Raw genomic sequence first — 25,848 nt, 5'->3', positions numbered from 1 at the left:
GTTCTTCTAGACCAAGGTCACTGTCATACTCCCCAACCTGGGAGAAGACATTCTGAAAGTCCAATGGAGGCCGATGGGATTGGCCCACGGGTAGCTGCCCCCTCAGTCGGACCTGTTGTGCGTTCCCAGGTATTGGCAGACACCCACTGGAAAGGTGTCTTGAAAGGAGACAGTGTTATGCAAGTGGAGGAGGTGGCTTCTTGTCCTGCCTGTTCTCCCAGATGTCTGTCTCTGTCCTGCTCCCTGAACCCGGTAGAAGACATGCCAGAAGTCCAAGGGAGGCTGGTGGGGTTTGCCCACGGGTTGCTGCCCTCAGCTCGAACCTGTTGCACATATATCCCAGGTTTTGATAGACAGCCACTAGAAAGGCATCTTGGATGTGCTCCAGTTGTAGTCAGACTCTCTAGACGCCAGCCCAAACTTGGAAGCACCGCAAGCGCTTTTTAGATTCGTCTCGTCCATTGAAGAAGTTCACAGGTGATGCTGACAGGTCTTCTCCGCTGCCCAGTTGGCAGTTTTAAGTGTTGGGCGCAGCCCTCAACCTTCCTGCAGCGCATGGAACAGCCAGAGTATTTCTCTCCTAAGCGTACTTCTGTTGGGTGCCAGTATTTGGCTCCCAAGCACCCAGCGATCTCTCTCAGGCTCCCATTGTCTTTGTTCAACCACCCATCTCCCTCACGAGTGCCCGTCACCAGCTCCTGAGCATCCGCCGCTGGTTTCCGAAAGCACCTGGTGCTGGCTCGAGCGCTTGACGCCAGTTGCCAAGTGCCCGCACCCGCCAAGCTCCTGGCGCCAACTCTTCAGTATCAATCTCCTGCTGGGAGTGCCAAGTGCCCATTTCCGACCGTGAGTCTCCTAGTCTATGGAGCTCTCCTTCAATATTTGCAGGCGAGCTCTCTTACCTTTTTTTGGCTCTAGCTAGCCCTGGTCTCACCTACCTCGACCTTCCTGATGAGTAGCCATCCAGATGATAGACCTGGGCTCCCCACATGCTTTCATCATCTTCTAGGAAGGCACTCAGGGAGATTGAAGTTTGGCTTTCTGCTAAGTGGGAGCAAGGGAAGGCTTCCTTCGTCTTTCCTCCCTCGCGCTATGGTGGTAATATGGGAAATGGGTTTGTGATTGAAGTTTTTATTTTTTGTTGTTGTGTTTTTATGTGTTTTTTATGAATGTGTCATTGTGTCAGTGCTTGTTTCACGCTTCATTTTGAGTTGATGCGCAAGAATCTGAAATCCAAAGCCACAGAAGTTTGTCCTAACGAAAATTTGTGTGAGTGGGTTAGCGGTAGAGTGAGGAGCTCCCCTTTGCCTACCTGCTAAGAAGAAAGAAATCAAAGAAAAGTGCAGTTGAAAATAGATGAAGGGATAAGGCAGAGAAGTAATAAGGAATGTAGGGGAGAGAAAATGCGAAACTGCCAGATTGCAGAAGAAACAAAAACATTTAGTCAGGCTGCTTGTCTTTCCATTCGCCATACAGCAAACCCCCCGTATTCGCGGGGGATGAGTACCACACCCCTCCCGCAAATAGCTAAAACCCACAAATACTTAGAACCCTTCTAAAAACACTTAGAACTGCCTATTTTGATAGTTCAAACACACAAAAAAAAAAAATGCTTATACAGGTATTACCCTACTCATGATGGGGTTAGGTTCCAAAAACACATCATTTGTTGGAAAAAACGTATCTAATAATATAGCCTAGCCTACACTAGGGTATTCAGTACCATGTATACATATATGGTAGCCTAGCCTACATTATAAAGTATACTCTATACATACACAGTATAGTAATTACTGTATTAATATCAGATAATTCTGGAGGTTCATGCAGAGTGACTTATGATAATTCAGTACGAAGAGAAATTGAATAACAGACAAGAATTAGCTTAGCCTACACTATGGTATATCGTATACATATACGGTAGCGTAGCCTACAATATACTGTACTGTACTGTATATTCATGTATCGTATTGTACAAATATCAACTTAACGAAAATGCATCTTTTCCATGGATCTTTTAAAATGTTATGCCTTAGTTCAGTGTATCCAATAATATTTTATATATTTTATATTGCTTTTGTATTATAAATTGTGATCATAGTGATCAATGTTTTGGTTTGGAAATCGTTTATGCACTGTTTATTTTGCCGTGTTTAACTCAGTTTAGAGCACTTTTCTTGCTTCTAGTTAGCGAAATGAATCTCTAGATACTTTATTTATATGGGTCAAAGTTATTTTTAGTTATACTTTTACGAAGTGTTTATAAGTTGAAATATAACTTAAATAGAGTCCACTTGTTAAATTACGAGTAATTTAGCTTTTTTTTAATTTTAATAAATGATGTTGGCTGTTTGGGGCGTGTGTTTTGAGTGTAAAAAAATCAAGATTCCATTCACTATTTTCACTTGATTTCATCATAATATGAGCTTTACGTATTTATCGCTTATCGGGCGTAAAAATAGCAGTAATGTGTTCTTTCATGCCCAGTAGTTTTGATTAAAATACTTTCTATCCAATTTTAATTACGGTCGAGTTTCATCCATGTTGCCGATGCACGATAATTTATAGTCATTAGCAGCTTGAACATTGTTTTCTCAGCTTCAGCTACAACTTATATAAAATTTAGCAGTATATTTCCTTGCGATCTTTTATCCATACCGAATAAGGGTATAATGTAAAAATATATCAGTCTTATTCTACTTAATGTCATTTGTACTATAACCTGGACGGTAATTGTGTATTACCTGTACGATGGTTGAAATACAAGCAAAAGGGCTGTTGTTATCCGATTCGGTGATAAAACAAAACAACACTTTCTCGGTCGGTTGTTTATGGTTGTACGCATTTACGCAAGAGTATAATGTTACTAACAATACTTTTATCATTCTCTGTTACTTTTTTAACTAGAAGATGGGATAAAGAGATGGAGGAAAAGAAGCTGGTCTGTTGTAATTTAGTCTCTCTTGCTGCCTGATTGTATGCTGCTGCCTGTGCCTGCATGAAATTTAAAAATATTTGATAAATATTGTCATGTCAGTATTAATTGCTTACCCCATTGCCAAATCGAATTATCGTAAGGTGAACTATCATAACTCAAGCACTACTGAGTAATTTAATAGTGTTATCACAAAAAGTGATTTAGTCATAAAAATGAGATGAAAATACAGTAATTAGTGAATATATCTCAGTGAGAAATACCATGAATGGGTGAATTTTCAGTGAACACTGTGAATATATGTTCCATAGAGAAATCCGCGAGTAGGTGAGTCCGTGAATCGTGAGACTGCGAATACGGGGGGAGTTTACTGTATATGATGCTAAATCCCAAAAGGTGCCGATCTCGACTCACCTGCAGCAAATAAAGTTCAAGAGTAGTTGGGGAGGAACAAAACTAGGTGTTGATCTCTCCAGTAGGGAAAAGGATATTGGTGGATGTTGAACCAGCTGACTTTTGAGCAATCTGACTTCCAATCTGAAGAAGTCTCAAAGACCATAGTTGGGGGAAACCTGAAGTATTGGGGTTTTAGTGATAGTTGTGGGAGGATTGTGGATTAAGGTTGATGAGAAGAATAGGGTTCTTGAATTAGGTCAGGTTTCTTTAGGTGTTTGTGGTAATATTAAGACTGAAATAGCTTAAGTTACAGTCCTGTAGATTAAGTAATTAATTAGAGTTAAGGTTCTTTTGATAGAAGGGCAGGGAGAACTGTATTATTAAGACTGGGTAGGGATAAGTTTTGATGAACTATAGTGTTAAGGTTAGGTTAAGTTTCCATTCTGTAGACCAAGATTTGTGAATCATATTAAGTTTTTTTAGATGGTCATTGCAGCATTAAGGTAATATATTAAGTTAAGGAAAGTAGAGTTTCATTTAATAACCTCCAAATCTGTTCCCATCATACTGCACCAATTGTGTACTACAATAAAAAGCCCCTGCATAATATTTTGGTGCCTAACATGGGGCCTTTGATAGTAAAGTAAGAGTGGGGTGCATAATTGGAGATGGTAGAGGGAGAGGGAGCAGGTTTGGCAGGTGTTGGGTCAGGTGAAGGGGAGCAAGGTTGGAATGAGAGGTGGGATAGGCTGACATGCATGATAATCAGCATACAGGATAACATAGAGGAAGGCCAGTCAAGATTAAAACAAATTGGTTACAAGAATGGAGGCAATGGAGAAGAAGCTGGCTGAAATGGCTAAGGAAGTGAGAACGATGAGGTAAAAGGTGAAAAGGAGAAAATCCTTAAGAAAGGAATGGAAGTACCTGCCATGGATGAGGGCTGTATGCGTGAGATAAGTGAAAGTGATGTGGAAGAGGAAAGTAAGAAAAGAAAGGGTTGTAGACAAAAGTATGGGGAGAATGATAGTGTGTAGATGAAGCGGCTGGGAGAGTTCTTGGATGGGCATTTAAAGATGTGCTACAGAAGTATGTGTAAGAGTGAGCCAAGGTATGAGTCCACAAAGGATAGAGTGATTAGGCAGGTGAAGAGAATGAAGGGAAGTGTTGTATACAAGAAGGATGATAGGTTCGAGGAGGCGAAGATGAAAGCCTGAGAGGAAGTGGGCTTGTATGCCCATAGGCTAGAAGCTTTGGCTAGGAGGAAGTGTTAGAGAGGAAGGAGTTGAGGAAAACAAACACCTTTGCGGAAGTTCTTCTTCCACCATTCCAGAGAGAAGACTAGGAATTTTGAATGAGAAGAAAAAGATTGGAAGCTGGTCGGGAAGAGCTTAAATTGGGAGGATGTTTCTAGAGATCCTAGAAGACCTGAGAGTAGAGGGATGATGAACCAAAGGAGATGTACTTTGGGTCTGAGGTGGTAAGTGGAAGGACATACTGTATAAGAATGCTTTGGTGAGTGAGGAGATATGAGTGATGCAAGCTTTGTTGGAGGAGTGTAGGAGAGACTGGATGGAAAGAGGAAGAAAGAATGTGCAAGTGATGTGGGGAATAACAGGAAATGGAACTGGAGCAGAAGCCAAGAGAACGTCAGAGTTGTTGGAAGTGGAAGATGGCAGTAAGGAAGTAAGTGAAGGATGTTTGGGTGGTGGTAGGGACAAGTGTCATTGTGTACACAAGAGGGGAAATGCAATGGTTGTGGGAGTAGATATCAGTGGAGGACAATATTGTGGTTTGGTTGACACGGGAGCACAAATATTGTTGGTGAACGCTTGTGTGATTAGGGATGTTGTGAGAGTAAATTGGAACTTTAAAAGGAGAGTTGTGAATGCATCATTAAGAGTATAGCAGGACGATCAGTTGGATGGGAGGAAGTGAGGTTGAAGGTAAAGTTGGGAGAGTTTGAGATGGAAGAGATTACTTTGTAATATTGGGAGATGAGCAAATGCTGTATTGTTTCCTGTTTGGGATAGACTCTGAGGAAGAATTGACAGGTAGTGGATGTTGGGAAAGGAGTTCTGATGAAAGATGAGGTTGTAATAAGGAAAATTCAAAGTGAGGCGGTAAGTATGTCCAGGTTTGTGGGAGTGATTAATAGGAGTCTGAGTGAGGAGGAGGATATAGTGGAGTTGGACAAGAGTGAGAATGAATTGCTAACAACAGAGGATGTTGAGGAGATGCAGCGGAAGTGTTTGATAGTGAGTGAGTTAAAGAGGTGTATTAGAGAGGGAGTACCTGGAAGAAGATGGTCAAGAGGTTTATTAGAGAGGGAGTACCTGGAAGAAGATGGCCTTTGTTGTTGAGTAAATGGATGCAGTTTGCTGAGAGATTAATGTTGTGTGAAGGAGTGGTGTATTTTTCAAGAGAGAGGATGGGAGAGTTGATGTATGTTCCAGTGTTCTCAACGAGTGGAGCAGTGGGGATGTGTATGTTAGTCCATGAGAAATATGGACATATTGGGAAGTTTAAGTTAACAGAGTGTATGCAAGGGCAAATGTTTTCCTTGTATTTAAAGAAAATTTGTACAGATGTGGCAGTTACATATGAAGAATGTCAGAGGGGAAAATATCAGTGTATGCTAGCCCACCTGTCTTGAAGTCGAGTATGAAAGAGCTGTCTGAGTTAGTGGCAATTGATTGTGTAACTTTGCCAGTAACTGCAATAGGAAATGTAGGAGTGGTTGTTATGGTAGATCATAAGAGTAAGTTTGTAAGTTGTGCAGTGGTGAAGAATAAAACTAATGAGAATGTTGCAAGAGTGGTCAGTATGGTCTTGTTGCCTGCATGTGTGAGGAAGCTGGTAAGAACGTTGAGTGATAATGGGCCGGAATTTGTTGGTAGACCGTTCCAACAAAATATGAGACAGTGGGGTATCAAGCATGTGGTAACAACTCCATACAAGCCCAGTGTGAATGGGTTGGCAGAACGAACTATAAGGACTCTGAGTGAGATGTTTTGAATGTTGACGGATAGAGAGAATGAATGGGATTTGTTGGTAGGAAGAGTGATAGCAGTGTATAATGGTCAGTACATAAAAGCACTGGCATGTCGCTGAGTGAGTATGTGAAAGTGAGGTTGGATTTGAATGAAGAAGAGCGGGAGGTGTGGAGACAGGCGAACGAAAGGTTTGAGACTTTCAAAGTAGAAGATAAGGTATTAAAGGAAGTTGTTGAGAACAGAAGATTGACAGTGAATAAGATGCGAGAGAAATATGAAGGTCCGTATGTAGTGAAAACAGTGTGGTCAAATGGATTGAGTTATGTGTTAGAAGATAAGAATGAAGAAGGAAATGTGAAGGTAATAAGAGCACACTATAATCCGTTGAGGAGATGGAGAGAACCACCAAAATACATAATGGTGTGAAGAAATGGAAGAAGATATAAATTGGGGAGTAGACAGCTAGTGTTGGTGGAATGAAAGAGAAGGCCTAAAGGGAGAAGAAGTAGAAAGAGTAAGGGTATGTTAACTAGATTGTTTGGAGAGAGCACACATGATGGATTGGTTGATCTTGGGGGGGGGTTTGAGAAATCAGTAAGCATGAGGAGTGAGAATACCCTTGCAGTGTTGTTTGGTGGTAGTGGGAATGAGGGTGTAATTGATTTTGAGGGATTTGAGTGGAATGTGGAAGGAGTGAACTTGGAGAGTACAAAGAATGTGGATGAGGATACACAGGATTTGGGTGGACTGTAAACAATGCTGAGTTATGAGAAAGACGGTACATCAGTGTGTGTGAGTTTCCTTTGAGTGAAAGTGTTGAAAGAGTAAGTGTGGTAGTGAGTGTGAGTGAGAAAGAGTTAGCACCACTAGGGAGTGTGAGTGGTGATGTTTTGGATAACTTGAGTCGGAGCCTAGCAGACTTAAGTCTCCAGAGTTTGAATGAGGTTGGTGTGAATGGTTTGGAACCAAGGCTGGGTGAGTGGTGTGGTTGGAGTAGGAGTGAGTGAAGAAGAGGTGGTGAATGAGAGGCCATGGACCCGAAGTCAAGGTCCAGTTCCGGAGTATGAATGGGTAGTGAGAGGGATTTTGAAAGAAAAAAAAAACAGGAAATGAGATTTTCTTTATTTTAGTAAGGGGGAGTGTGGTGGTAATATGGAAAATGGGTTTTTGTGATTGAATTTTTTATTTTTTGCTGTTGTGTTTTTTGTTGTGTGTGTTTATATGTCATTTATGAATGTGTCATTGTGTCAGCGCTTATTTCATGCTTCATTTCGAGTTGACGCCAAGAATCTGAAATCCAAAGCCACAGAAGTTTGTCCTAACAAAAATTTGCTTGAATGGGTTAGCAAAGAGTGAGGAGCTCCCCTTCACCTACCTGCTAAGAAGAAAGAAATCAAAGAGAAGAGCAGCTGAAAATAGAGGAAGGGATAAGGGAGAGAGAGAGAGAGAGAGAGAGAGAGAGAGAGAGAGAGAGAGAGAGAGAGAGAGAGAGAGAGAGAGAGAGAACACAAAGCTGCCAGATTGCAGAAGAAACAAAAACATTTGGTCAGGCCGCTCTTCTTCTCCTTCCTCCATATGTGACGCTAAATCCCAAAAGGTGGCAATTTCAACACACCTGCAGGAAATAAAATTCAACAGCAGTTGGAAAAGAACAAAACTAGGTGTTGATCTCTCCAATAGGAAAAAGGATATTGGTGGATGTTAAGCAATCTGACTTCCAATCTGAAGAAGTTTCAAAGACCATATTTTGGGGGAAACCTGAGGTATTGGGGTTTTAGTGATAGTTGTGGGGGGATTGTGGATTAAGGTTGATGAGATTAGGGTTCTTGAATTAGGTTAGGGTTCTTTTAGGTGGTTGTGGTAATAATAGCTTAAGTTACAGTTTTGTAGGTTAAGGTAATCAATTAGGTTAAGTTTTGTTAAACTAGTGTTAAAGATAGGTAAATTTCCATTCTGTAGATTAAGATTTACGAATCATATTAAGTTTTTATGATGGCCATTGTAGTATTAAGGTAATGAATTAGGTTAAGGAAAGTCGAATTTCATTTAACAACCTCCAAATCTGTTCCCATCATACTGCACCAGTTGTGTACTACAATAAAAGCCCCTACAGCGCTTAATCCGTAGGAGTTTTCTTCTTCCTGACGCTCTACATATTTGTTGGCGAAAATTATGTTTTTCATCAGCAGAACTTGACATCTTTGAGTTGCTTGAAGCTTTCAGTTGCACAGACTGGATGGTGAGAGCGCTAGCCAAGAAGATTTAAGAGGGCAACGATTTAGTTGGAGACTTTGCCTCGAAATGACTAGGAGTCGTTTCTTGTGCCAACATGATCATCAGGGATGGCTCTCCTGAGCTTACGGCTCTTTTCTCTATGGGGTTTTTGAAGAAAAGAGATTTTTGGTGTTCCTTTCCACTAAAGGAGTCACTCAGGCCCAGAAGTTGGACCTCCAATAGAAGTCAACTTTTGGCGCATTCTTCCAAACACCCCAAGGATTCGTCTGCATTTGTTCCTAAGATGCTCTCTCCTCTCCAGCTACATCCCTTTTCTGGGAGTAAGCCCATGTCCAGTCTAGGACCCGCTCCATTGTCTGTTTCTCGGCCAGTTCTATAAAGAGGAGCTCAAGTCCTTGCCCAGCAATGAGGAAGAAGTCCTGCGTGTACAAGTGGAAGCCAGTCTTCTCAAATTTTAGGAGAAGTGGAGTATCCGAGGGACAGAACTGTGGATTGTCAAAGTTCTGACGGAGGACTACTCCATTCCATTCTTGGGGAGCTCCCTTTAGTGTGTTCTCCCTTTGTTTTGACGGCCTTTTGGAGGTCTCCCCTCTCCTTCAAAAGAGAAACCTGGAAGGCTTCTACTTCCATCTGTGGTCCCAAATCATCGAGGTCTGGAGACTAGTCCTTAACGTAAAGCGCCCTCAATCTCTTTGCCCAGAAGACGAAATTCAGATGGAGACGAACCAGTCAGTCCTTTCATCCATTCACCAGGGCGATTGGATGATAACTTGGATATGCAGGACGCATACTTCCACTTCCCCATCCACTGGACTGCAGGAAGTATCTAAGGTTCATCTTCCAGGACACTCTCAGCAGTCCCACGTCAGAATCTAAACGCTTGTCTCCTCTTGGAGTGCCCAGCACCAGCTCCCAAGCACCTGGCGCCAGCTAAAATCTTCGAGTTTTGGGCTCTTTACTTCAGAGTCTCTACTGCACCTTGTGTCCACTTAGGTCCTCACTCCTCTAACAATGGCTCCTTTGATAGGCATAAACACCAGTCTATATCTGGACAACTTGCCTCTTTGATCCCCTTCAAGGGAAAAGTGCATGAAGGACTTGAAGATCTCCTCTCTCGGGACTGGAAATTGTCATGTACCTTCAGAAGTCTCAGTTGGCCCTGTCACAAGAGTTCCTCTATGTTGGGATGAGTCTCAACTCTCGGACTTTTTGGGCTTTTCCATCTGCCAAGAGAATCACCAGCTGCCTTCAGACGGTCCACAAGTTTCTTGCCCTTTTGTCTTGCTCAGCCCATCAGTGGATGAGCCTACTGGGGACCCTGTTGTCCATCAAGATGTTCATTAAGTTAAGCAAACTTCATATGATGGTTTGGTAGTTCTCCTCAAGGCCAACTGGGACAGGGAAACACAGTCAGACGCCTGCATGTTTCCCATAAACCAGAAGTTCAAGTCGGACTGGCAGTGCTGGCGGTCTGAACGTAGACTTTCGAAAGGAAATACTTTCATCCTCTGAGCTCAGACCTAGACTTCTATTGAGATTCCTCGATTCCAGGCTGGGGAGCCCTCTCGGGAAACCAGGAAGTTTCCAGGATGTGGTCACCAGAAGAACAGAACCTTCACATCAACGTCAGAGAGCTGAAAGCAGTTCACTTAGGGCTTCAGTGCTTCTTGACCCTAGTTCACAACAAGACTGTGGTAGTCCATTCAGACAATACCACAGCCCTACACACATGTGAAAGCGAGGTGGCACTCACTTATATTCTCTCTGCCAGGCAACTAGAGACTTTCTACTGTGGACAGATCAAAACCGAGTGAGTCTAGTCACTCGATTTATTCACGGACCAGACTCACTCGATATGTTCATGGCAAACTAAATATTCTGGTGGACAAACTGAGCTGTCGACACCAGGTCCTTCCCACCTAGTGGACCTTGGATCCCCTGGTCTATCACATTCTGCGAAACTATGGGGCATGACGACTTTGGACCTGTTTGCCACCCCAAGGAACCATCGCCTTCCTCCTTTTTGTTCTCCAGTCCTGGACCCTCTAGCTTGGGCAACAGACGCCATAATACTAGATTGGTCTTACTTGGTCTTCTACCCCTTTCCACACTTCAGTATGGCCAGGGAAGTGTGGAACAAGTCTTGGGCTCATAGCAATGTTACGATGACTCTCTTAGCCCCGTTCTCACCCATGAAAGAATGGTTCCAGGACCTGCTACGGTTGTGGATGGACTTTCTGAGAATCCTTCCCCAAAAAACGTATTTACTCAACCTCACTTTGAGAGATACCAAAGAGTTGTCCGCTCTTGCCCTGACAGGCTTCAGACTGTCTGGAAGCTTGTCAGTGTAAAAAGTTTTCAAGACGTGCTGCAGAGGCTGTTGCAAGATGCAGGTGTCGATTACGTAGCCGCTTCTTCCAGGCTAAGGGGCGATTTTCTGTAGCCGATGTCTCAGACTCAATGTTGTGGGGGAATTCAAACCCACAAACAAACAACACTCACCCTGATCTCCGGTTGCTGGAGATGGAGAAAAGGTCCACGGTCGCCAATCACAGCACACCAAACCACAAAACAAAACTGAGAACAGACCCTCCACCAACAACGAACAAAAAAAAAAAGAAGAGACACATGAACCATATACACAACAAGAAAACCAAGAACTCTCAAAAGCACACAAAAAACTGTCCAAGACCAAACGACTGACCGGCACTAGCTCCGACTCAAGACTCACTCAAAAACCGAAAAATCCTTCACATATTCCACAGACAGACAGCGCCGTAAACAAACTAACGACCTCATCCCTCTTCCAACAACCGAAGCACTCACTAACGACAATTACACTCTCTCTCTCTCTCTCTCTCTCTCTCTCTCTCTCTCTCTCTCTCTCTCTCTCTCACAGAACGTTGGGAAATGCTAACTACAAACAAATTTATTCATCCCTCTATAATTCTCCCCCCTTTTAGCATTTCCTAACAAACACCTTTCACACTGCATTCAAATCGCCTTACGCAACACCCACGGATGCTCACTGGCAGGTCCTCTAGATCGCGTTCGCGGGCATGCAATCATTCTCTCAGAATCACTCTTGCTTCTAGCAACATTCAAATTCACATCTTCTCCTCCATTCTCTCTCAGATTCACGCTATCTTCTTCACTACTACCGCTCTCAATTTCATCCACAATCACATATACCCTCTAACTCGTTCCCAAATACCTCCCCCAATTCGTCAACTAACCCATCCCATTCGCTCATTGACCTTTCCAATTCTTGCAACAATTCATTCATGCTTTCAATCACTCGTATATTACTGCTACGCTCTCTTACTCTTACACTTTCGCTCACCTCCAACCGTTCACTAACCCCTACACGTTCAGTCAACTCAGCTATATCAAACCCGCATATGCTATGCGTTCTATTCATAGCATCCCATTCATCTGTATTACACGCTTTATCACTCATTTCCACTTTGGCACTCACACCCCTATCACACAACTTACGACCATTCCGTTCACTTACGTTCTTCCCTTTCTTATGTTTCCTACCATACTCTATCAAAACAAATTGCTGATTCTCATGCAACAACCCCTCACGTACATGCATCACACGCACTGCTTGCATCCTGGAGGATCCACCCATTTGAACCCCTTCACACTCTGTTTCCCGAATTCGCTGTCACAGTCACCCTCTTTCGTCTACATACACTTGATACATGCCCTTCCATTCCACATTTGACACACTTCGCTCTCGGTTCTGAACACATTCTCGCATAATGCCCATTCTTACCACAGTTGCCACATATTACATTCACTCGGGTACCCCTACAACCATTAGCAATATGACCCACCTGTCCGCACCTGTAGCATTTAACCCCCCTATCTTTCATACACTCACTTACCAAATGTCCCGATTGCCCACACCCGAAACACGCTCCTAAAGCCCACCTACACTCATTCTTTGTATGTCCTTCCTTTCCACATCTAAAACACTTTGCTCGACTTCCACTCACTGACCTTCCCCTCTGTACACTACTATCCCTAACCCGTCCAACCCATTGTTCCCTTACAAACCCACCATTCATCCTCACTGGCACCTCCACATTACTTGCTCTTACACTCCTATCTATTACACTATCTGCCATTCTCATTGGGCCCCTCAACACTGCATCCCTAAAGCTTCCAAACTCTGGCACTCTCTCATCTACCCCAGCCCTTACACTCATACTTCTGCTCTCTTTTATAACCCTGTCAAGCTCATAATCTACAATTTCCAAAATTTCTCCCCAAGTCAACCTTTCACTCGTCCATCTTTTCTTCTCCTTCCGCTTCAAGTTCACAAATTCTCTAACTCCATCTGGCACTGTCCCTAACAACTTCCGTACTAACTCCTTACATTCATCTATCCCATCATCCCCAAACTTCTTCCTTGCCAACGTCTCCAGCCTACAAGCATACAGTGACAAGGTTTCCCCAGCTCTCATTCTTGCCTCATCAAATTCATTCTTCCTCTTATACTTAACACTCACTTTCATATGCCTCGCTTGCTCAACTAGTCTAGCTTTCACCTTGTCATACTCAACATCTCCCACACTCATAATAACCCTATACATATCAAGCAAAAAACCCAGTCAAATATTCTCCTAATTCTCGCCCCACACTCTCTTACTCTCCCCATACTTATCCTGACAAAACCTTTCATACTCCCTAAAGAAATCATGCACATCCCTACTTCCATACTCATTATACCTTTCACACCGGGGTACCTCCCTCACATACATAGCCTTTCTCACTTCTTTCTCACTTTCACTCTCACTTTTGCTACTTTCACTCTGTCCTTTCATACCCTCTTCTGAATACAAAGAGTCCACTTCCGCACTTACATTTCATCTTACTCATTACACTCTTCTTCCTCTTATCATCCACTTTTATCCTTTCACCTCCATCCACCTCACTATCACTAGTATCTTCACCCTCTCCCTTCTTTCCTGCCTTTCCCACTTCCTTGCCCTTCTTACCAGTTTTCTTTCCTTTTCCCTTCTTCCCTTTTCCTTCCCCTGACTTATCCTTACCTTCCCTCTGTTCCTTCCCTTGCTTTTTATTCCCCTTTTCCTTAGCCTGCCTCTCATTCTCTCGTTTTTTACTTCCTATTCCCACATCACTTTCATCACTCACGCTTCCATTCATTTCTTCCTCCTTTTCTTTCTCTCTTGCCCCTTCACACGTTCCAGAGAACCTGCCTCCAACAGCCCCTTCTCCAAAAACACCCATGAACATACCTTTCACCATTTCTTCCACACTTTTCATCATCCCCTCCAACTTTTTATCCAGCCTCTCTTCTGACTCTTTCATCTCCCCTTTCATTTCCTCTTTCGCTCCTTTTACCAATGATCCCATCTCTTCCAACTGCAGCCTCAAGTTCTCATTCTCACTCCTCAACCCTACATTTTCCTCTCTTGCCAGCCGCAACTCCTCTCTCAACCTCACCAGTTCCTCTTCCATCCTTTCCTCCAGTCACACCACCCGCCACCAATCTTAATTGCAGCTGCAACACCAGCCGCCCCACGTTGGGCGCCAAATATTATGTGGCGGAATTCAAACCCACAAACAAACAACACTCACTCTGATCTTCGGTTGCTGGAGATGGAGAAAAGGTCCACGGTCGCCAATCACAGCACACCAAACCACAAAACAAAACTGAGAACAGACCCTCCACCAACAACGAACAAAAAAAAAAGAAGAGACACATGAACCATATACACAACAAGAAAACCAAGAACTCTCAAAAGCACACAAAAAACTGTCCAAGACCAAACGACTGACCGGCACTAGCTCTGACTCAAGACTCACTCAAAAACTGAAAAATTCTTCACATATTCCACAGACAGACAGCGCCAGTAAACAAACTAACGACCTCATCCCTCTTCCAACAACCAAGCACTCACTAACGACAATTACTCACTCTCTCTCTCTCTCTCTCTCTCTCTCTCTCTCTCTCTCTCTCTCTCTCTCTCTCTCTCTCTCTCTCTCTCTCTCTCTCTCACAAGAATGTTTGGAAATGCTAACTACAAACAAATTTATTCATCCCTCTATAATGTCTCTTCTTATGAGACGCCTGTGACCCAAATTGTGTATTTCCCTCTTTACCTGAGGGGATCTAGGAATCTCTTGTCCTCCACCCTTAGAAGTATGGAGCTGTGTTTAGCTCAGTGTTTAAACACAGGGGTCCTGAATTTTGTGTCAATCCCAGATCATAACGGACAGTGTTGAAGTGGCTGACAGGTCCCTCTATTGAACGCCTTAGTTCCTCTTCTCAGAGAACCTTTACTTGAAAGACTCTCTCACTCGTGGCCTTGGATACCGCTAACATATTAGCGAGTTCCAAGCCATCGATAAAAGGTAGATTTTTCACGAGATGCAGTTTGCTACTTTACCCTTGGATTTTTGCCAAGAACGAGGACCCTTCCAAGCCCTGACCCCCATTCTTTCTCCATTAAGTCCTTAACGGATACCTTGGCTCTGAAGAAGAAGAAGAAGAAAAGAGTTATTTGTCCTGTTAGGGCTTTAAGTTATTACCTGAGCAGGACTGAGACGATCAGAGGACAATCCAGTAACCTCTGGTGCTCTGTCAAGAACCTGTTGCACCCTCTGACTAAGAACACATTGTCCTTCTTTGTCAAAGACTTAATTTTTGAGGTGCACTCTCAGATTCAGGAGGACAATTTTGCCTATTAAAGTGAAAGCTCATGACACCAGGGCAGTCTCAACCTTATTAGCTTTCAGGCACATATGTCCCTCACTTCCATTCTGCAGCCGACCTACTGGAAGTGCGAACCAGTCTTCGCGTCTCACTATTTGAAAGAAGTTGAAAGAGTGTTTGAAAATTGCAGTACCTTGGGGCCATTTTCAGTGGCTGGCATGGTATTGGGGAGGAAGCATAGAATTCTCATTTTCTCTTACTATCTCTTCACCTTGAAGTAAGGTGTTAAATTTTTGGGAGCCAGGGGGTACAATGTACCTGGAGTACCCACCAGTCTCAGTGGATGGGTTGTGGTTTTTTCAGTGTAGGTGAAAGCATTGTCTGGTTATTTTTTATATTGGTACTGTGCCCAGGGCAAGGGCACTTGTATATGCTTTGTCAGCAGTAGCTCTCTTACCAGGTAAGGAAACAACAAGCATTGTTTCAATGCTAGCTGACTTTTCTATTTCAGATTCATTAATATTACTTAATGTTTTGGAGTAGAATATGTCCATGTATCCCACCTCCTGTCAGTGTGGGATTCAGCTATGTTATTATTATTTTCTTTGTAAGTTACTTATATGAAAATTTTATTAAGTTTCATATATACTTACCAAGTAATTACAGAATCGGAGCTTGCCCTCTTCCCCTCTCATGGACTTAATATATTTCCCCATGAGAGAATTTTCATTATTAGTTGTAGAATAAGTGGTAAAAATTTGAGGCAGATCCCTTAAAAAATAAGGTAGAAACAAGCATTTACTTTATAATGGGGCCTAATGGCATCAATGTGCCCCTTCAGCTATATACTGTCTACTTTTAGTGCTTATGAGTCTACTTCATTTTGACCTCTCTTGGAGTTATTTTTATATCATTGCAATTTGTTGTATCAGCGCAGCATGTTTTAATAGAACGTACATATTTTTAACTGCAATACCTTCAAGAATATACTAGTGAGTGAATTGCTAAGGGAAATTAGCTCAGTAGAAATATTTCCAATGGTACTGACTGTTCAGAATTCACTAAAATATTTATGAATGTAATATTTTCATTATTTCCCTGGGTAGTGGACTGTTATTATTCAAATCTCTATTGTTATACCATTATTTTAACCCTGTTTTTGGTGTTCACAAGTTTGCTGGTAGATCACCATATGTCTTCACAGCTATAGCTGTCTGGATTAATGGAGCACTCTCTTATAACCGTATAGTATTTTTGTTCGACAACTTCAGCTGTAGCTCTCTTACAACTAGCTGGGAAAGAACAGCTTTTGTGCATAATTGTACTATTTATTGTGTAGAATCAAGCTTTTATATCATGCATACAAAAATGACAGTGTTATGAAAATGAAGCTGATATATACAGTACAGTATACTGAACAACTCTGGTTGAGTATAAAAGGTAATGCATATTAAAAAATGTACTAGTATTACTGTATTAGCTTATAAATTCAATCTGCTTACAAAGTTTTCTCTGGAGTAGAATAAATAAATGACAGAGTATTATCAAAACAATCTGTTACGACAAGGAGGTTTTGAGTATGTTTGATACAGCAGTATATATAATATAGGCAGATATTTAGATGTATCTCTCAGAAATGTTGTTTGTTTCCATGGAAAATAATTATGCACATATTTTACATGGAGGAAAAAAAGAATTTGTCTTATCCGTGATAACTGCTGCCACATACATTATTGTTGTTGATAAAGATATGTTATCAGTAATTTTCTTTCTTTTTATAGGTAATGGATGTTGTGAAAAAGACAATGAAAAATATACACCCCGTATATCTACTGAAATGTTTAATGATTAAGAGAGAGCTGGCAAAAAATCCTCAGCTGAGTGTAAGTAGAAATACTATTTATAATTTACTGTATTTAAAAACTAATGTATTTCTCTCCTTCTCTCTCAGTTGTCTTCAGGAGCCACCAGAGGTACTTAAGTTCATTGATGGAGAGGTTAATGGTATGAAGCAGTAGCTTAAAACACAATATGTGGTGTTTACTGGGGCCTTTTGTCATCTTGGTTATATTAGTTTTGTGACTGTGCCTCATTTGCTTGTACCACTGGTTTCACATCTTTACTCACTTGTATTTGTTTTCAGAGGTGAAAACCCATACTTCTTTTACCGTAGGTTTCTTAAGTTGGACAGCCTGATTGTGGCTGATGACTCTAGCAGCATTTGGGAGATGACGACATTACTTAATTTTGATAGGACTTTTTTGGTAAAAGATACTGGATTGTAATTAATTGTAACAATATATTGTCCTGAATAATATGATTATGTTTTGCTTTGTGGAGGTGGTTGTGGGAAATCCCCAATAACTACAAAACTACAACGCATTTGATGGAATACTTAATGTTTATGAAGCCTGAGTATCTAACTAAATAAGTAATGTCTCAATGTTTATGAAGCCTGACTATCTAACTAAATAAGTAATGTCTCATTAGTTTTTCCAATTTCTGTCAATCATCTACCAGCAAGCCCCTTGAGGTTCTGTACAAGGAATAGACAAATTAGGCTAGTACCAGGTGATATAAGGGATCCATCTTGTGTTGAAGATTTTGCCTGCTATTGAAGTTACCTTTTCAGTACTTTTTTCATAACTGGAACATTGACAAGTGATTCAAGCACCTGTAGATCTTCTCCAAATTATTAATCTTTAGATAACAGAGAAATGTTAAAGTTCAGTTCAGTACCTGCCTGTCAATATTTAGATTCAGTGCAGCAGAAATAATTTTACTTATGTACAAAGGACCAAATAGTCTCAAGGACACCCGTAGTAAGAATCAGGAACTATTTTTCTCACTGGCTGCCTTTACTCCTTGTAATAGTCTGTTCAGCTTTTCAGCTCAATTGGTCATTAGTATTGTATTGTTAACATGCCTAATGATTTCTAAACTGAACACCCACATTTTCTGTTGCCATTAAAGATCTACTGTATGTTTGAAAATAAATCACTGAACATCACATAGCCTTGTCTCATCATCTTCCAGCTCACTATTCACTCTGCTTTTCATTAACCTCAATTGCAGCTTTTCATTCCAATACAAGTTTTCTGTCAGATTGTTTCTAGTATTGTGAGAGGGTGCGAAATAATGAGCAGGAATACAAGTACTGTTGGTTTATTGACGAAGCGACCCGCTTATAAAGCGGCATGCGGATGTCTGCATATACGCAGAAACCACGAGTACAAAAATTTACAAGTGACCTTAGGTCAAACTGTTTCTCTACACAAAACAGGACAGGTACATATAGAAAACATGATTAACAATAGCTGGTTGGGCATAAAAATACTCTGACACACATACGTGGTATAAGGGCAAATGAACAGGTAATATACAAATCACAATAATGATGATAAGATTGTGTATGTGCGACCTCAGGTCAGCTGTGAAGGCACCGTAGAAAACGGGAGGTTCGTCATAGAGAACCCGTTGAGCAGGGACTTAACAATACTCCCCCCCAAAGATGTAGGGTGTTTGTCTTCTTTGGTGTCCTGTGGATGGGTATGTTGGATTGCAGTCCTGCCCGGACGAGGTTTTCTTGCAGACGGGGCTGGCTGTGGGGCGCCACCTCCTGCAGGGGGCTTTGGGAAGTGCCCCCGACGTCTTCCTCCAAGAAGCAGGCTTGAGGCGGTCTGTTGATACCCAGTCTTCCTTCCCATGGACAGCCACCCAGAATGCCTTTTGGTTTCTCTCAAGTACGAGGAAAGGCCCCCTGTAGGGCCTGGTTAAGGGTGGACGTACAGCATCATTCCTGACAAAGACGTGGGTGGCGGAGGACAGACTGGGAGGCATGAAGGGGGACATCCTGTTGGTATATGTCTGCCGGCAGGGGACGAACTTCCCAACCCTGTCGCAGAGCCTCTGCGTTGTTGAGTCGCCCTGGTCCTCTGTGATGAGTTCCCCCAGGACTACGAGGGTCTCTCCGAAGACCTTTTCTGCTGCAAACGGGTCGCGGTTGGCTCTGGGGGCGGTCCTCAGCCCAAGGAGGACCCAGGGCAGCTGGTAATTCCAGTTCTCGGAGGTGCAACGAGCCATGAGGGACACCTTCAGGGACCTGTGGAACCATTCCATTGGCTGCGGGGTTGTAGGTGGTGGTGCTGTGGTGAGTGGTCCCCTGCAGGCATGCCAGGGCAGTTCCCAGCTGGGACAGGAAGGTGGGGCCCCTGTCCGTAGTTATATGGTCCGGGACACCGAACCGGCTAATCCAGCTGGAGAGGAGGGCCTCTGGGCACGCACTGGAGGTGGCTTCTTCCACGGGCGCAGCTTTGGGCCACCTAGTGGAGCAGTTGACGACTGTTAGAAGGTATCTTGCTCCTCCTGCTGGGGGAAGAGGACCCACTACGTCAACATGGATGTCCCCAAAATGTCTCACCAGCTGGGGAAAGTCGCCCACCCCCGATTCTGTCACCCTATCTTGCTGGCCTGGCACTGTATGCACTGCCTTGCCCAGGCTGTTGCATCCTTCTGTATGCTGTGCCAGATGAACTTCTCCGCCAGTAGCCTGGCCATCGTTCTGCTGGAGGGTTGGACAGTCCGTGGATGACGTCGAAGACCAGCCAACGACGGGAGGTGGGCACCAGTGGGCGGGGGTGGCCAGTGCTTACGTCGCTCAGCAGTGTTGGCCCTCCAGGGCCGAGGGGCACGTCCTTCCACTTCAGCGACGTTATGGTGGTGCGGTAAGTTGGAGTCTCTGGGTCGCCGGCTTGTTCACGGGCGGGGTCCTCGCAGTCGATCCCGAGCTCACTGCGTCGATTTCGATCCTTGAGAGGGCGTCGGCTACTGGGTTCTTCCTGCTGGGGAGGTACTTGATGGTGCAGGTGAACTCCGCGATGGCAGCAAGGTGCCGCTGCTGCCTGGAAGACCATGCATCCCCAGCTTTGTGAAGGCGTGGACCAGCGGCTGGTGGTCTGTCCAAACTGTGAAGGGCGTACCCTCCAGGAGGAATTTGAAGTGGTGTACCACCTGGTACACCGCAAAGAGTTCCCTGTTGAAGGTGCTGTAGTGGGATTTGGTGGGGCTGAGCTTTCTGCTGAAGAAGGCGATGGACCGAGGGGCTCCGTTGACGACTTGCTCCAGGACGGCCCGGCAGGCGACGTTGCTGGCGTCCGTTGTCAGCTGGAGGGGAGCGCTGGGGTCCTGGTGGGCCAAAGCTGTTGCCTTGGTGAGGGCGGCCTTCGTCAGGTAGAAGGCCCTTTGCTGGTCAGTGCCCCACTCTACGGTTTTCGGACGGCCCTTGAGGATCTCCGTCAGGGGTGCCATGTTGTGCATGATCCCCGGGATGAATCTCCTGTAGTAGTTGACCATTCCGAGGCATTCTTGTATGGCCCTGACGGAAGTAGGGGTGAGAAACCTGACGATGGCCTCAACTTTTGATGAAACTGGGCAGATGCCTCCTGTTTCAGGAACTCCACCTTATCGACGCCGAAGGTGCACTTGTCGAACCTGACGACGAGGCTACTCTCCTGCAGCACTCTCCTGCAGGCGCTGCAGGACCTTCCGGATGTGCAGTAGGTGTTCCTTGTGGGATCTGGAAAAAATTAGGATATCATCGACGTAGCAGATGCAGAAGTTCAGGTCCCCTAGGATGCTGTCCATTAGTCTCTGAAAGGTCGCCCCTGCGTTGCTCAGGCTGAAGGTGGAGAAAGCGAAGATGTACGACCCGAACGGCGTGACGATGGCGGTTTTGGGGATGTCCTCTGGAGCTACTGGTACCTGAAAATATGATTTCAAGAGATCTAATTTTGAGAATATTTTGGCCCCATGGAAGGAGGCCGTTAGGTCCTGCATGTTTAGTAGAGGGTAGTGGTCGGGTTCTGTAGCAAGGTTGAGCTGCCTGTAGTCGCCGCAGGGTCTCCAGGTGCCGTCTGCTTTCTGTACCATGTGAAGGGGGGAGGCCCATGGGCTGGGAGCCCTCTTCCATATGCCCATCCGTTCCATCTCGGCAAAGGCCTTCTTGGCCTCCTGAAGGCACTGTGGGGGAAGCCTTTGGAACTTTGCATGCGGCAGGGGACCTCGTCTTGATGTGGCAATATATCCCGTGTTTGGCAGGGGTCCTGGGCACCTGATGAAGCCCAGGTTTGAACACTTCCTGGAATTCCTTCAGGAGGGAGCCGTACTGGTGAGGAGTGACGGAACAGATTGTGGGCTCCCTGGGGCCCGGTGACAAAGGCAGGGACTGGCAGGACTCGGTGTCCAGCAGGCGATTGCGGCCGACGTCGACTGCCAGTCTGAAGTGGGCGAGGAAGTCCGCACCCAGGAGTGGGGTCCTAACGTCTGCGACGATGAAGTTCCACTCGTACCTCCGGCCAAGGATGGAGAACGACAGGAGCATGGTGCTGTAGGAGAGAATGGGGGACACGTTGGTGGCCGTCAGGGAGGCAGCCAGGTCCAGCGGATGTCTGCGGTCCTCTCTGGAAGGCGGGAACACTGACCGCATGGCCCCAGTGTCGATCAGCATCATCCTGCTGGAGACAGTGTCGTGGACGTAGAAGGCTACTGGTGCGGGGCCCCTGGGTGTCTCAGATGCTGCTGCCATGGCGGCCTGTGGGGGTGGCCGCCGCTTCCCCCATTTTTTGGAGGGGAGAAAAGGCAGGGGGCTTCACAATTTTAGGCAGCTTTACCGAACCTGTGGTTGTAATAGAAAAGCCCCGGCCTTTACTTCTTCTGCTGGTGGGGTCCTCCGGCTGGAGGCAGTTGATGGGGTGTGCGGGCATGGATGCTTGCTTCGCTGCCCTTGTGGAGTCCGTCAGCTGCTGCGCCACTTTGATCAGGTCCGTGACTGGCAGGGTGTATGGCTCCGTGATCTGACCACAGACCTCTGGGAGTAGCTGCCGCAGGAGGATCTCCCTAGACAGGCTAATCTCTTTGTGCCTGCTGCTGCTGTCAGTCTTGGGGAGGAGGAGGAGGTCCTGGAGGGCATGCCATGTCTCCAAGAGGTTCGTTTCCTGCCGGGGGTTGAGGGCGCGGGTGGCTCTCTCGGAGACCGGCAGGGAGCAGGTCTCGACAAGAGTGGCCTTTTAACTCCTGGAAGGTGGCAGGGCATTGATGGTGATGTCAGCCTTCAGCACCTCGTCGGTCAGGCCTGCCACCCTGAATTGCCCCTCAATCCTGTAGGGCCAGGACGCTGGGTTCTGATGGGTGAAAGGCAGCAGCTTTATGCTGAGGGCTGCCCTTGGTTGGTCCGTCAGGAGGGACATCGCGCGGGGAGCGGGCACCGGCGTGGAGGAGTGCGTGGGAGGGGGTTGCCTCCGAGAAGTTTGCGGTAATTTGTATGTGGGCGGGGATGTCTATGTCCATGCTCATTCCGCACTCTCACTTGGAGTGTGAGGGAACACTCACGTCAATACACGCTTGGGAGTGTGCTGTATGGGTCCGCTAATGACGCCGGTGATTTGCCGACAAGGGGCGTGGGTTGGTTCATCGGGCCAAGACTGAGTTGCCGTTTGGGTCCGTTAATGGCTCCAGGAACCACTCCGGGGGTCACCACTGTGAGAGAGTGCGAAATAATGAGCAGGAAGACAAGTACTGCTGGTTTATTGATGAAGCGATCCGCTTATAAAGCGGCGTGCGGACGTCTGCGTATATGCAGAGACCGCGAGTACAAAAATTTACAAGTGACCTTAGGTCAAACTATTTCTCTAACACAAAACAGGACAGGTACATAAAGAAAACATGATGATTAACAATAGCTGGTTGGACATAAAAATACTCTGACACACATACGTGGTACAAGGGCAAATGAACAGGTAATAAATATACAAATCACAATAATGATAAGATTGTGTACGTGCGACCTCAAGTTGGCTGTGAAGGCACCGCAGAAAACGGGATTCGTCATAGAGATCCCGTTGAGCGGGGACTTTACAGCATACTTACTAGTCCATGTTCACGCAATCAGAAGCCATTTCATAATCTGTAAAACACACTTAAAACACAAAATTTAAGTCCTCTAGCTCTTTGACAGCATTTTAAATAAAAAAAAAATGTAACTTCTTGTACTCTGCTTTCACAAACCCAAACTTAGCATCTCGTAGCACATTTAAACCTTCCTTTGAGCCTTTCTGTCATTACTCTCAGACTGACTTTTGAGACCTGATGTGACATTCTGTCAGTGCAGGACTAGCCCTGTGTTTTACAAGTAAAGCACACCAAAATCTCCATTCAGACTTGTAACTCGAGTGTCATGCATTTGGTTTCCCATGTAGCAGCAGTGTGTTCAATTATGTTCCATCTTTGCCTGCAGGCAAATTAGGCTCAGTAAAATGGGGGTTTGTTTGTTAGGAGCGACTGAAAGCTTTATGCCATTGAAATTTGTCCATTATTATGGGATGCTAAAGCTGTATTTTTCTATTTACAGAAAGAGGACTGGAGCAGATTCTTGCCCAAGTTAACACACAGGAATGTCCAGAGTAAAAAACCTAAGAATCTTGAGAAGAAGAAGCCATACACTCCATTCCCACCAGAACCAACCGAAAGAAAGTTCGACAAGTCACTTTCGGAGGGAAAATACTTCGTCTGTGAAGACCAGAAGGGCAAAGGGAAGAAGAGGAAGTTTGATGGCAAACAGAAATACGAACCGGGAGCCAGGCGCAAGGAGAAAAGAGCCAAGCCGTTTATCCCACCCGAAGAGCCAAAATATTCGGGTCAGTACGCCAAGGGAAGTTCTGATGTTGACATTGCTGCTCTTAAGAATAAAGTTAAAAAGGCAAAGAAACACCATCCTAAGACAAATTAATGTGTTCCAATTTATCTCTCAGTATGTTTGTAATTTGATAAAGAACGTGATAAATCAATAAAAATGATTGGAATCAACCTGTGAAGGTCATTGAGATACCAACCTTTTGTTAGAAAATGTCCATCAGTTGATTGTTTCAAAATAATGAAAGATTAATGCCAAACTTACATTTAATTATAGTTAGTAGTTAAATATTCCTTTTAGCTTACATAATCAATACTGGAGATCAGTTGTCAGATTGCTGCTTAGTTTATACAGCTGATGCATGAGGGATTGTTCACCCACAAAAACCTATTCATCATCAGCATTGCTTATTTACAATTTATGAAGCATGGCATTTTATCTTCACTTGGAAATGCCTTGTGTAAGGTTATTAGCATTATAAGCTGTGAAATTTTTTTTGAGATACAATTTGCAAACAAGAAAAAATAAAAACTGTTCATGCAAAGGACAAGCCCATTACTCCACAAATGCGTATTACAACATTTGAGGCAGAGATTAGACTAGCAGTAGCAGCTCGGACATCTTCAACCCTGACTCAGAAGTTAACACTGCCTGCCAAGTTTTCACTCTGCCTTTTCTGCTAAGTGCAGGACACATCCAGGTTCCTTAAAGTTTGGTGATTGTTGTGGGATAACTGGGCAAAATTTCAGACAGCATTATCTCCAAGAATGGAAGGACCTGCATTAAAAATGCAAATTCCAGGGGAAAGAATGTTTTCATTAAGTCAGCTAGAGAACCCTGACCCAGAGGCTTGTATGGAGATTTAGAAAAGCCTAAGAGCTAGCAAGAGCTCTAATCTTGGACTTTTGGTAACTTGCTGGGGACTGTCCTTTTTGAAGTGCTGGAAAACCTTCTTAAAAACCCACATTAAGCCCTTGAAAATAGACTTCCGACAGAGCAGAAATATAAACTTTGGTTCCAAAGATGAACATCTTTGTTTGTCTCAAGCATTTTGGGGAAAATGGCAATCAATGGAACAGTGGCATTCACTAGATCAATGCCACCTTAACTGCACCAACCACGTAGGATGTTCCATTTCATATGTAAAGGTCGAACGTAGATGCTTGGCAAAGTTGGAGATCTCTTTGGCTGTTGCTGCTACAAGGCCTCAATTTCTCATGCAATGCTGAAAACCTCCAGGCATGAAGGTCTAACATCTCCAAATTGTTATGGAACCAGAAAACATAAAAAGCTGGTAAAGTTTCTCCCAGCCAGGGAGCTCCACTAACACTGAAAATTCAGTGAACCACTCATATTGAAGTCAAAGGGGTATCAATAGATTCATCACTGGAATATAAAAATTCAGGCCAAAGGCCATGCAGTGGGACCTATGAGGTCATTCAGCGCTGATAGGGAAACAATGAGACTTATGAAGTCATTAAGCACTGACTGAAAAACAAAATAGAGAGGTTTTGAAAGGTGTAACAGGAGGAAAACCTCACAGCTGCACTATGAAAATTGTTATGAGAGGGTGGGAAGTACAACTGACGAAAGAATATGAATGGAGATGCAGCAAATGAACGAAAGGGGTTGCAGCTAAGGGCTGAAAGAATGCTGCAAAGAACCTTTAATTATGCCTACAATGTATCGGGCAAGGTGCATTGATGGAGCTACCCAATGGGTTTATCACTATCAGCCTCTAGGTGTTCAACTTGTTCAGTAAAGGTGTGATAAAGCTGGAATAAGAAAGGTATAAAGGTGTGATAACGCTGGAATAAGAAAGGTATAAGCATCTAGACCCAGGAATGTAGAGCACTATCCATCTCTCAGGTCAATGGTTCTTGAAAAAGGGTATTTTGTCTGGAGA

The 25,848-nt window shown here is 44.3% G+C and overlaps 1 protein-coding gene across 4 annotated transcripts in view; it reads left to right on the top strand.

Annotated features, from left to right (window-relative positions):
* dbe (KRR1 small subunit processome component homolog dbe) overlaps positions 1-24,115 on the top strand; it is a 110,298-nt gene extending 86,183 nt beyond the window's left edge. For all 4 annotated transcript variants that reach the window (XM_067115606.1, XM_067115607.1, XM_067115604.1 and 1 more), the window contains 2 exons: positions 17,038-17,139; positions 23,661-24,115. In XM_067115606.1, coding sequence (XP_066971707.1) covers positions 17,038-17,139; positions 23,661-24,038 — 480 coding nt within the window. In that variant the 3' untranslated portion in view covers positions 24,039-24,115. The remainder of the gene's footprint in view (positions 1-17,037; positions 17,140-23,660) is intronic.
* The last annotated feature ends 1,733 nt before the right edge of the window (positions 24,116-25,848 follow it).

The sequence above is a fragment of the Macrobrachium rosenbergii genome, chromosome 13, assembly GCF_040412425.1.
Source record: "Macrobrachium rosenbergii isolate ZJJX-2024 chromosome 13, ASM4041242v1, whole genome shotgun sequence".
NCBI lineage: Eukaryota > Metazoa > Arthropoda > Malacostraca > Decapoda > Palaemonidae > Macrobrachium > Macrobrachium rosenbergii.
This window is presented reverse-complemented; position numbering and strand designations above follow the sequence as displayed.